The 10,295-nt window shown below is 44.5% G+C and overlaps 1 protein-coding gene across 1 annotated transcript in view; it reads left to right on the top strand.

The window, feature by feature from the left end:
* The first annotated feature begins 583 nt into the window (after nucleotides 1-583).
* Nucleotides 584-10,295, top strand: part of PRKG1 (protein kinase cGMP-dependent 1) — a 1,418,431-nt gene continuing 1,408,719 nt past the window's right edge. Inside the window, 1 exon segment of the mRNA NM_174436.2 lies at nucleotides 584-855. Coding sequence (NP_776861.1) covers nucleotides 590-855 — 266 coding nt within the window. The 5' untranslated portion in view covers nucleotides 584-589.

The raw sequence follows: 10,295 nt of genomic DNA, 5'->3' as shown, positions 1-10,295 counted from the left end.
CTTTGGGCTCCAGTTACAAGCGCTGCGTCATCTACCAGATCACATGGTAATTGTTGCTATTTCAAGGATCAAGTGGCATAAAGCTCCCCCCTCACCCCACCCCACCCCAGCCCTTTCGTTTGGTACCATATAGCGTGCAAGAGTGATTATTGTGTGATGGGGTGAGACCAGGCTCACTGGTCCAACCCTCCCAACTAGAAACCAGGCTCTCGGTGGGGTGGCGCGCACGCCGTGTTCTCACGAAGTGATTGGGAAAGGGGGACGGGGGAGGGGGTCTCAGGGGAGGAAGGGCAGCTCTAATTGGTTTCTCAATGAAAGATAATCACCTATTCCCCGGAGAGGCTGGGGATTAGCACTCTGCCTCTCCTCTCCAGCGCTTTTAGACTTCTCATCCTCCCCTCGATGCTTTTAGTCCATTCAGCAGAAGTGGATCGAAGAACGCGGCTCCTCGCTCCGCATTAGGGGCAGCACCGCTGCGCTCCAGTACTTAGCGCCCATTCACTCGCTCGGTCCGCTCTCGCCTCGCCCGGCTGTAGTCCCAGCCGCCGTCGCCCGAGAAAAAGTTTCGCGGAGGGGCTCAGGGAAAAACATGAGCGAGCTGGAGGAAGACTTTGCCAAGATTCTCATGCTCAAGGAGGAGAGGATCAAAGAGCTGGAGAAGCGGCTGTCAGAGAAGGAGGAAGAAATCCAGGAGCTGAAGAGGAAACTCCATAAATGCCAGTCAGTGCTGCCCGTGCCCTCGACCCACATCGGCCCCCGGACCACCCGGGCACAGGGCATCTCGGCCGAGCCGCAGACCTACAGGTCCTTCCACGACCTCCGACAGGCATTCCGGAAGTTCACCAAATCCGAAAGGTAGGCGCCGCCGGGGCGCGGGCGCGGCGGGCCGGAGCGGGGCCGCCACTCGGGGCGGACGGGCGGGCCGGGCGGCGGCTCGGGGACTGGGGGCTCCGGGCCGCGGCGGCGGGGGCTGCTCGGTGCCCGGCGCCCCTGGCTCCCCTCAGCGCGCGGAGTGGGGGTGGCCCTGGCGGGCCGGGAATGGGGAGTGTTTATTTTTATTTCTGCCCATCACGTGCTGCGCTGGTCTCCGCCGGGCTGGGAAAGGCTAGCTCCTCGGGGAAACGCGCCCCTGTGGCGTGGGGGTGGGGAGAAGGAGCGTGGAAAGTTTGGTCGCGCCCGCTAACTTGGCCGCTGCGCACCCCGCCGAAGTCGCGCGGTCTTCCCTTCGCGCACCCCTGGGGAGACTACCTCCGGGGACAGGACCCGGCCCATCCCGGGGCCTGGAGAGCTTCCTGGAGGTGACCCCCAGACCCAGGCCACAGGGCATGCTCAGTGCGCCGCTGGAGCCTCCCGGGAGCGGCGACGGGAGGCTGGACAGGGCGACCGCGTTCGGTTTAGGAACTGAACTTGCCCAGAGCCCGAGCCCGGCTGGGAAGGCGCGGAGGGGGTGCGGGGAGGGAGGCGGGACTGGGGTGCGTCTCCACTGCAGGGATCAGCCTCCGAGGGTCACTCTCCAGGCAGCAAGTGATGTCAGCAGGAAATTGTAAAGATACACCATTTCTTGGATGTTGGTTTGCTCAGTTTGTGTCCCTTCCAGAAGTGTCCACTTCTTGGGCTGCCTAGGGCTTGGAGGTGGCTCGGTGACCTTGCACCTGAAGCAGGTTTGGGGCTACTGGTCAGCCCTGTCCTTGAGTCGATACTACCGCCCCCTCTTGTTTGTCTTCGGAGTCTGTCCCTGGAAAAGTTGGGATGACGAGGGAGGGGAGCTGTTTCTCTGGGCGCCTCCGGGCTCCTTCCTTCCCTCTTCCCGCCACGCTGAGAGCCAAGTCCTGCCAGTTCAAAGTTGTGTGTCGCTCTTTCGTGGTGCGCAGAGGAGGCCCGGAGATTTTGGCCCTAAGTAGGAAGTATTTGCTCTCCGCTCGCTGCCTTCACCGGAGAAGGCTGATCGATTGGCTGCAGCATTAAAGCGCCTCTGGACATTAGGGAGAGGAAGTGCAGACTCCAAAGCCCATTACTGGCTTTTAGTCTCTGGAAGTGCACGGCCGAAAGTGCATCTCGCAGGATATTGAATATTCCATCAGGCGTGCCTTCATGCCCGCCTGCCTCTTACCCCTTCCTTCTTGTTAGATCACTTGGTTGTCTGAGTTTGGGGCCCTCAGAGGACCCCTAAATTAATCCCTCCCCCTAAGCTGACTTTGAGGCTAGTGCTTCTAAAGAGCACGTCTTCTTGTCGGTCCATCCAGGCCACTTGCAGGACTCTCGATGTCCCCCGCTCTTCCCCTGCACTCTTTCCTTGTTTGTTTCAATTGTGTACTGATTCCAGTGTATGTGGGATGGGGGAGGGGATCAATGAAGACTGTGCAGGAGTAGAGAGCTATCAGAAGAGGACCAGGAGCTGGTAGGTTGTGTCAGGCAGAAAGGATTTCACCTTGGTAACTGAAGGCCCACTCGGAACCAACGTCTCAAGGGGCAGTCTTCAGGTTTCCTGAGCAATACTACACTTACTAAATGACGCTGTCCACATGGCACCTTTTGGCCCACGCTGCCTTGGAAGTTCCTATCAAATGAAACAATGGCATTCTTCCTTCTCTTCGGCCAAGACTGCAATCAGAGCTAATATTTGGCCTTGCCATTGGTTGGGAAGCTGCTGTGTCTTGCCTCAGCTGAGCTGCGCATTCCTCGGCCGCTGCCCTGCCCCGCGCTCAGCAGCTGGAATCAATCTGCCCACCTCCTTAAGAAGCCACTTCATCAGCGGTCACCCAGCAGCTGTTCGCCTCCTAGGGCTGGCCGGCTGGGGCTCTATCGCATTTTTGAAATTTCAGATCTCTGTGTCTGGACTGCGCCCCTCCAAAAAAAAGTGTAGCCAGCACCGCCTAGCCGCAGCAAAAAGGAAATTTCACCGGGGTCTGGAGAGGTTAGGAGAAGAAACTTCCCTCCCAGGGTCCCCTCTCATTCAGGAACTAGCTCTCAAAGAGGAACTTTTATTTTCCTTGATAAGAAATCTCCCTAGGAATGAGAGACATTTTTGTGTGTACTTAGAGGAAATGGCTGATCTTTCAAACGTACGCATCATCTTCCTTATTCTATCCCTCCCCCCTACTCCCAGCGCTTTCTGGTTAGGGGTAGGAACATTCATCAAAAGAGTGGATCATGCGCAGTAGAGATTGGTCGAGCGCATATTTGTGTCCGCAGAAACTAGCTGAAGTGCTTTTCTACTTAACTCTGTGCGCGGATTTACCCTGGGACTGAGTGTAAACTTTTTCCCACTCAGCATGTAGTTTTACACTTTCAAATGGAAGCTTGGCGTGTATTTTCAGGAAGCTGACTCATTAGAGTTTAAAGAATTTTGACAGGTAGAACATGGGAATAGTAACCTCTGGAATTAGGTACTTATCCTAGCATTTAAAGAGACAGTACTGACTTACTGGTGAGGCACCTTATTTTGGCCAAGAAAAGAAATCATTAAAAAAGTATTTCTAGAATACAGCATTTAACAGCAAACACAGTGCTTTCAAAATAAAAGTGCATTTGCTAATGTCAAAATAAAAGTGCATTTGCTAATTTTCAGATATTTGGATTTGGGAAATAGACATCCCATCAACTCATGCATTCTGTTAAAAGTTGTGCCATCCTGATGCATTTACTGGGACTGAAAGAGACTGCTTTATCACAAAGCTAATGTTCAATTCCAGTGGCTATAGGATTTAGTGAGAGCTATTCATGCTATGGGTTTGTTTGAAACTTTGCTAGGACACCACCAGTTTTTATACTAACAAGAAAAGAAATATATTTTGAAAGTATAGGAATTCTGTTTGGTGGGCAGAATGACAAAAGAGCTTTTGCCTATCACCACTGTTTCGGAAAATGATTGCAATCTGAAATATTTACATAATCGCTGGTAAAAATATCTTGAGCATTTATTGCAGTGGAAGGAAATGGGAGAATTCAACGACTGTTGTAATCAAGTCAGTCCAATTAGCCAGATTTCCATGTGTCCACAGAGGGTATAATGCACAAACTCCATTAAGAATGATCTAAGTATCTGAGGAATGCTTTAGATGAAAATTATACTAGAGAAAGGGAAGATCTGAGCTCTCGGCATAAGTATCAAGTGTACAGTATGATGATCATGTTTAACAAGAAAACATCCGACTTATTACAGTCCTCATTTGCAGACCCCTTAGAAATGCCCAGTAGAGATCAAGTGATAATCATTGAAAACTGTAGGCTGTTTTTGATGATGATGATGATATTTTACATTCATATATAACTTTCTACCAAATAACTGAGTCTTTCATATAGTTTTCTGTGAGCTTCAATTCCCTGCATGCATATACTCCACATCAAGAATAACCAGATATCCTGATTCTTCCCGCTGTTTTTTTAATCACAACTAAATTCCTTATTTTGACCACCCAGTTAGCTCAGAGGACTGCATACAATTGTGTTTTTAAATTAGCTTAAGCAAAAGCTGAAATCAATATCACTCTGTTACAGGAATAATGTATTATATTGCAAAGCTATTGAGCTATTCCTGTCACAGATCCCTTGATTCTTGATCATGTAAATTCATCCTCTGGAACCTGTACCTTCTTCCACTGGGACACGGGTGCTTTGGAATGGACGCCCCAGAAAACTCTTTGCCTTTTGCGTCTCTGATTCATTTCAGCTGATTTCACCTTCAGACTAAATCAAGGGATCTGGCCTAATTTTGATATAACTAGCTTCAATGAAATGAGCGGGTACACCCACTGAATTCTGGGCCCACCTTATTAATTGTTCCAGTAAAAATACACAATGCTTTAAAATAGCATAGGTAAGAATATTAAAGATAGCTAATCCTACTGATTTTAACACAGTGCTAAGCTGTTTACTTTCATCAGCTCATTGTTTTTTCCTCAGTGATCCTAAATCATATATGTACTTTTCATGTGAGGAATCTGAGGCTCAAAGAAGTCACTTGCCTAAGATCTCACAGCTAAGAAATGCCAGATGCGTTTCAAACCCCAGTTTAAAAATTTTTAGAGCCCCAGTTCTCAGCTGCTATGCCTTGGAATCAGGATAGTTCCATCTTATTAACTAGTGAATCCTTCTGAATAGGAAAAAAAGAACATGCCCTAAATTAGAATACATTGTTGTTTTGGTGTTTTTTTGTTTGTTTGTTTTGCTTATAGCCAGCACAAAACTGACCTTATGAAAATTGACCAGTGAGCTTAAGCAAATATGCCTTGATAGGCATATCCAGCACATACACCTTGAATGCGCTGAGCTGGCTAGAATTTCCTCAGGTCCTTCTCTTGGAACTGGCATTTCCTAGTCGTTCCTCCTTCACGTCATAGGTGGAACTGATGAGCAGTGCAGGTAAGGAAGGATGTGAAAAGGATCTCTGTGGTTGCCTTTGGATATCATCCACTCTATCCTTTGCCTTTTGCCTTACAGATTCCTCCTGCTAATCCCATCATCCCTACCAATCCTTCCATCCAAAGGAATTTATTACTACCTGACCACATACCAATCTGTTGACCAGTTATCCTTTCTGGATTAACATAATGATGTTTTAACAGGAGCTTCTGGGAGAGGACATTCATCTAGTTTACTCTGATGAGTAGTATTTATGATGAGAGTTGAAAGGGGGAAGAACCGCCGAGAAGACGGCAGGTTGTTTAGGCAGGCTTGATCCTTGTGTCTTGCCAAGAGTAGTTTGAAGAGGACAGGTTCTGTGAACAAGCACTTCACTCGTACTTTCAGTCAGAGCAATACAGAAGGCAGACAGTACCCTGGTTTTAGTCATGAGACTTATATTTTAAGACATATCCACTTTGCTTTGGGGTTGATTTGGGTTCTTGGATGATGTTCATTTTCCAAGGGTATTTGTAATATAGCAAGGGTTCTTGTTCTATCTGGATCATTGATACGTGTATAGTTTGCAAGTTTCAATTTAATTGTGTGTTCATAGGAGATTTGACCGGAGAAGGCAATGGCAACCCACTCCAGTACTCTTGCCTGGAAAATCCCACGGATGGGAGGCTGCAGTCCATGAGGTCGCTAAGAGTCGGACACAACTGAGCGACTTCACTTTCACTTTTCACTTTCATGCATTGGAGAAGGAAATGGCAACCCACTCCAGTGCTCTTGCCTGGAGAATCCCAGGGACAGAGGAGCCTAGTGGGCGGCCATCTATGGGGTCGTACAGAGTCGGACATGACTGAAGCAACTTAGCAGCAGCAGCAGCAGCAGCAGGAGATTTGACTGACCCTCATGAAAATATTTCTAAAAGACCTGAATAAACAAAAGATGTCATATGTTTTTACTCTTTACTGACTGCTCATTTCCCAGTGCCCTCTCCCCACTCTGTGTAGGAGGTGCTAAGAGTGCATTAAAACCCTTTCTTTTGATAGGATTTTCAGGTGGTTTCATAGCTGCTCAGAGTAGGAATAATTATTTTCATTTGCCACTGAGAATTTGCTTATCAGAGTTCAGGACCCTATGTTATCTTGAATTCTTGTAGCTCTTGGAAGTTACTGTGAGCTCTGAGATAAACCAGGGGTAGTGTATCCTGTTTCACAATAGTGAAAGCTCAGAAGTTTGGAATTAGTCAAAAGCCAGTACTGACCTGGAGCCTCGCTTTGTTAGAGTCATGTGCTGTTGGATCCCTGAAGAGAAAAGGATGTGTGTGTGTATGTTTATGTGTATGATTATATGTGTATGTCCATATATGTATATCTATACACATACACACAAATTGCCAATTTATTCAGTTTATGACTTTACACTTCTTATGGTAAACTCTTCCAGTTTGGCCCAATCAGTTCCCTGGGGAAAGGATGATTTACTTCTTGGGCTGCTATCGTAAGATAGATGACAGCATCTTGCAGCATGTCAAATGCTTGTGTCTGATATTAGACATGTAGTCCAATGTTGTCTCCCAGAGCAGGGTACTAGAATCAGTCTCTGTTGCTTCTTGTTGATTCCACCTTTTACCCAATGATGATCTTTACCTATTTTTCTTTGTTGTCGGATCTGCCCGTGTTGTGCATCTCTCTTTGGGGTCCCTGGTTCCTCTCTTTTAGCTTGACATCTGGAACTCCTGCCAGATCTATCTGTGTTATTTGCAAAACTCATACAACCACAAATGTAGAACAGAGGTCTTGCTCAGACTAGTATTCTAACCTTTCAAAACCTTTCATGTCTTAAGTTATTTCAGATATTGTACAATTTGATTTTCCTAAAGTTTAAAAAGTAATTCCTCATGTTGAAAATATATGATGCTTTAAAGTATTTCTTAATGAAAACTGGATATTTCCAAAGAATGTGTATCTTTGATATAGGTTTGTTTTTATTATGTAAAAGCTTATAGAACTAATCTCTTTTATTGTCATTATGAACAGCAGACTCGTTTTTTAAAACTCCTAAACTTACTCTGCACTGCTCCCGAAACATTGTTGGTAGATTAGAAACTTCAGTGTACATTATGTTGCTTTTAATTTTTTTTAAACATTTCCATACTTTTTTTTTTTTTTTAAATGTGGGGTTATAGTAGAAACTCATGCTATCTTAGAAAAAAGTGTAGTTTTACATTCAGTCAATACCAAGTTTATATTGGTTAAAAAGCTGTAAAATACTTTCTGTAATTTGTCCTGTCCAATATGTTGGCTGCATGGTTAACCTTTTTTTAGTGCATGTAGATTTGACATATTCTTGGAAATTAGTCCTAAACAGTTAATATCTTGATCCTTGGAGTTGATCTGGATTGATTTCATTATATGGATGAACGCACTGATGGCACTTTGGTGTGTAAGGGGATAACATGCTGATTTCATCTGAGTGTTTATTTAATAAGTGAATTTGCCTTAATAAGACAAATCCAGTAAGACATCTGCTGTAATTACCCTGTTAGGACTTAGTTTGAATTTTGTTTTCACTTGTGATAAAGATTATGCAAGTACAGTTCTTAAATTATGCTGTACTGCTCCTCCTTTCTAAATCAGTTTAGAGAGTGCTTCAAAATGTGTTTTCAATCCTCAGAAGTCTTTATTTGAGCCTTCTGACTTCAAATACTGCAAAAATACTGCTGACAAACCTTACAGGGAATCTTAAAAGTACTTGTATATTTGCCTCTTAAAAATACTTGTAGGCCTATTTGTCCAACTGTATGATACTGATATTGCCTGGTGAGCAAATCCAAAGCCTTTGAGTAAATGTTAGTATTTTTCTTGATGCCTCTCCTTGCCCTCACGGCATGGGTAATATTAATTTCATGCCTCGCATGGCCATCGAGGAACTTCAACTACATATGCTAAAAATTCTCAAAATAGAAAATTCTTTTATATCTTAGGTTGTAAACCCCAGGGTAGAAACCAGGTCTGTTTATAGTAAAAATTCCAACCCTATAAAACCTTCAGCTTACCATGCATTTCTCTTCCCACATGCTAAATTTCAGAGGCAGGATAAAAACAGCACATATCTAGAAGGTATTAAAAACAAACAAACAAAAATTCACCCAGAAACCATTTAGAGGATCAAACCAATTCATATCCAATTCAATCTCCTCTCACAGAGCAAGTTCACTCTAAAATATGCAGGACAACATTCCAGGTCTTATTCCAGCAGGTTGTAGCTGAAGTGTCATGGCACACGGTGGTATGTGTTTGATTAGTTGTGAGGTTAAAACGAGTAAATAGTAGGTTAAAAATCAAACTTCGTGAATTATTTGCTTCTTAGAAAATAAGGTTGAGTGCATTCACAGGCACCTCTCAAGGGATGGTTTTTGACCTGCATTCCAATTGGCTTCCCAGGCTGGGAAGATGAAAAATATATGGCAGGAAATAGCACAGAACCCACAGTCCGTCTTGTCTTTTCACAAGAGTGTGGTGCACGTGGGAACATCATTCATCTCGTGAGTCACTGCAGAAGCAGTGTTTGAGAACTTGGGATCTGAACTGTGGGTCTAAAACATCAACATCTGGTTGCCGCAACGCTTAAAGCTGCCTTTTTATAAACAACTGTCGTTAGGTTTACTGCACTCTATTCAGCATGTACACATCAGAACCCATTTCCCAAAGGGTGATGTTCATATACCGATGGCACTGGGGCTGCTTCTAGGTGGCACACAAGTTAGTTTGTTTTATATTAGTAAAGAATTTTAATGTACTGAGGGAAAAGATGTAGCAATCATATTAAACCTATGCCATGTGGCTTCTGTTGCTTAGAAAGCTTCGTTTTAAAGGTTCATAGATTTTAAAGGAAAATGTGGAAAAATATAGATTGTAAATAACATAAATATGAATAACACAAAAGAGGGAAAGTTTATTTTAAAGTCATTTTCAACAAGGAATGAAACAGATTGCTTTCATGCTCACCCCGTCTATGTTGTGGAAAATTTTGTCTAATTGAGTTCTCACTGGACCTGTCTTTGGCTGACTCCTTGGATGGCTTTCAATTTCTCCATAGGAATTGGAGTGAGGACATAGGTTTGCATGGAAATAGTGGGTTTTATAAGATATATTCTTGCTCTAATGGTAAATCAGCCTGGTTAAGAATTACTCACTTCACTATATCTGCAGAGAAGTGTCTGATTTACCCCAGGTTTATGAATTCCTTTGCCATGCCACAGACACAGGTGAACAGGACAGCTGGGAATTATAAAGGGATAGGGATGCCTGGCCTCCAATCTCCGTCCAGCTTACGCTCCATGGGCAGCTCTGTCTTCCCAGAGTGTCCCCAGGGCTCCTCCTTGGGTCCTATAAGGCAATGTCTGTGGCTCTGAAGGGCAGTAGTGTGGCATCCTGCAGCCAGAAATTCAAGACTTTTTCTTTCTCTGTAAAAATATAATTTGGAAAAAGTTTGGAAGGGAAAGTCTTTCATAAAATACACATGTATTTTCCTGTAGTCTGTGTTTCCTTGACTTGTAAGAAACTAGATGAATCTAAAAGATAAATATTTTTAAAGGTATTATTATTTAAAAAATAGTTTTGCAGAAAAATGAGAAAAGTATAAGGAGAAAGGCGGGAATATATTACAAGTAGGAGGTTATTGTTCTTCAGTAGCAAAGTCGTGTCTGACTTTTTGGAACGCCATGGACTCCAGCATGCCAGGCTTCCCTGTCCTTCACTATCTCCCAGAGTTTGTTCAAACTCACGTCCATTGAATTGGTGATGCCATCCAACCATCTCATCCTCTGTCGTCCCTTTATCCTTCTGCCCTCCATCTTTTGCAGCATCAGGATCTTTTCTAATGAGTCGGCTCTTCACATCAAGTAGCCAAAGTATTGGAGCTTGAGCTTTAGTAGCAGTCTT

The sequence above is a fragment of the Bos taurus genome, chromosome 26 (genome assembly GCF_002263795.3).
Source record: "Bos taurus isolate L1 Dominette 01449 registration number 42190680 breed Hereford chromosome 26, ARS-UCD2.0, whole genome shotgun sequence".
In the NCBI taxonomy this organism is placed as follows: Eukaryota; Metazoa; Chordata; class Mammalia; order Artiodactyla; family Bovidae; genus Bos; species Bos taurus.
The sequence above is the reverse complement of the archived record's forward strand: the minus strand, read 5'-3'. Positions and strand labels throughout refer to the sequence as shown.